Raw genomic sequence first — 2,736 nt, 5'->3', positions numbered from 1 at the left:
GGGAGGAAAAGCGGCGCCCTTTTCTTGGACGCGAACTTTAACGTCTGCTCCGCGACGGAGAACAAAGGCCTTTAAATGGAAGCAGATGCTCTGACTCCGCGTGCAGCGGAGTTACGGTCACTGCTCGTCCAGCGAGGCTAACGCTGCCGTAGCGACTGTCGCGGACTCCGTACGAGTCGAAGAAAAAACTAGCATCCGCCGTTCACCGCCATCTGGTGTTTACCTTGTTTTCATTAACCACGACGACAACGACACTGATGATGACACACACACACACACTGTGTATATACTGTATATGTGTGTCACCATTTCACACTCTCCCACCTCCCCCCCGGTCCATGTCCACTGCAGCCTCAGCGTTGGCACCGGCGGTATGATGCACAGCCCCTCTGCCGACTCTGCACTTCGCCGCCGCTAATGGGAACACTGGCCGGCGTCCAGTCTGAGGCCCTGACTTCATAAAGGTAATGGAGTCAGGAGATGGCGGTAAGTCGTGTACCGGCGTCTTATTAATGAGCGTTGGTCTAAAAACGGAACAGCAGCTCTGAGGGAAAAAAAAAACCTTCATTTCACCTGGTTGTTCTTTCCTTTGGCCACGCACTCTCGCTTCTTGTCCTGCGGCGCGGGCCAGTCGATCTGCGGAAGGGAAAAGAAGAAATATTACGAGACACGAACATGGTTAGGAGACGAGCGTGAACATTCAGGACGTCCACAGTAACAGTCGGCCCGGGACGGCGATCAATACGTCCACTGATCACATGAACGATGAAAAGAAGGTCAGTCATTTTCCCGCCTACACATACTGTACGTGGGGATGTGGGGGGGAGGGCGCTTTAGATGAAGAGCCTCCTGACAGTCGACACTCACTGAGGCTGATTGGTCGACAAAGTAAATACAGTGGTTGCCCCGAGATACGAGCTTCCTGGAATACCAGTATTCCATGTTACGAGTCTGTAACTAATACTGATACTAATACTATATACATATATACATACATATATTCATATATACATACATATATACATATATGCATACATATACACATATATGCATACATATACACATATATGCATACATATACACATATATGCATACATATACACATATATGCATACATATACACATATATGCATACATATACACATACATATATACATATATACTGTACATACATATATACATACTGTATATACATACATAGATACATATACAAATATACATAACTACATATACATATCCATCCATCCCATCCATCCATTTTCATCCGCTTATCCGTTACCGGGTCGCGGGGGCAGCAGTCGCCACCCAAATCACATTGCACCGTACCAAACCTTCCTGCGGGTGGTGAGTCCACTGGAAGGGGATGCAATGGTGTAAAGCACGCCGCCACTGGCCTCTAGAGCAGTGGAGACGCGTTCTCTGGAGTGATGAATCACGCTTTTCCATCTGGCAATCTGATGGACGAGTCTGGGTTTGGAGGTTGCCAGGAGAACGGTACATTTCAGACTGCATTGTGCCGACTGTGAAATTTGGTGGAGGAGGAATTATGGTGTGGGGTTGTTTTTCAGGAGCTGGGCTTGGCCCCTTAGTTCCAGTGAAAGGAACTTTGAATGCTTCAGGATACCAAAACATTTTGGACAATTCCATGCTCCCAACCTTGTGGGAACAGTTTGGAGCGGGCCCCTTCCTCTTCCAACATGACTGTGCACCAGTGCACAAAGCAAGGTCCATAAAGACATGGATGACAGAGTCCTGACCTGAACCCGATAGAACACCTTTGGGATGAATTAGAGCGGAGACTGAGAGCCAGGCCTTCTCGACCAACATCAGTGTGTGACCTCACTAATGCGCTTTTGGAAGAATGGTCAAAAATTCCTATAAACACTCTCCTCAACCTTGTGGACAGTCTTCCCAGAAGAGTTGAAGCTGTAATAGCTGCAAAAGGTGGACCGACATCATATTGAACTCTGGGTTAGGAATGGGATGGCACTTCAGTTCATAGTATGAGTCAAGGCAGGTGAGCGAATACTTTTGGTAATATAGTGTATATACATACATAGATATATATATACATATATACATAAATACATATATACATGAATACATATACATACATACATACATATATATACTCATATACTGTATGTATATATATGAACGTTTGAAGACGTTCCGTCTTCATCCCCAGAGTCAGGGTCAAAGAATGTTGGGAAAAAAAAAACCCAACCCCGCGACATCTGTAAATGGAAGGATGAAACAGATGAAGGATGTGATGTCATAACGGCAGGATCCAGGGGATGATGGGAGCGACGGTGGACAGAGGACGGGGTCAGAGGTCAACGGTTCAGGGGAAACAGCTGAGGTTTAATAGTTAAAGACGTTTACAAAGATAATCATGACATGGTCCTTCACTGCAGGGGGCGCACGTGAGCAGGAAAGGACAGGAAGTCAACGTTCTGACAGAACAGTGTGTGTGTGTGTTCATTACCTGGGGCCTCAGCTGTCTACTAACGTTGTTGGGGTCCAGAGCGAAGAGCGCCTCCCGTGTCCCCACGTACAGCGCCCTCTCGTGTTCAGACAGTGTCAACATGCTGTAGTTGAAGACTCCAGGTTGGCTGAACCTCGCCATGCTGTCAATCACATCTGTCACCACGGGGGAAACACACACACTCGTCAGCGTCAACATGTGACCTACCATCATCATCATCATCACCATCACCATCACCATCACCATCA

General features: G+C 47.0%; 1 protein-coding gene across 1 annotated transcript in view; it reads right to left on the bottom strand.

Annotated features, from left to right (window-relative positions):
* LOC103396912 (semaphorin-4C-like) overlaps positions 1-2,734 on the bottom strand; it is a 9,762-nt gene extending 7,028 nt beyond the window's left edge. The window contains exons 1-2 of the mRNA XM_025052907.1: positions 2,489-2,734; positions 574-636 (exon numbers count right to left, since the gene is read on the bottom strand). Coding sequence (XP_024908675.1) covers positions 574-636; positions 2,489-2,734 — 309 coding nt within the window. The remainder of the gene's footprint in view (positions 1-573; positions 637-2,488) is intronic.
* Positions 2,735-2,736: the final 2 nt, after the last annotated feature.

The sequence above is a fragment of the Cynoglossus semilaevis genome, chromosome W, assembly GCF_000523025.1.
Source record: "Cynoglossus semilaevis isolate Cse_v1.0 chromosome W, Cse_v1.0, whole genome shotgun sequence".
NCBI lineage: Eukaryota > Metazoa > Chordata > Actinopteri > Pleuronectiformes > Cynoglossidae > Cynoglossus > Cynoglossus semilaevis.
The sequence above is the reverse complement of the archived record's forward strand: the minus strand, read 5'-3'. Positions and strand labels throughout refer to the sequence as shown.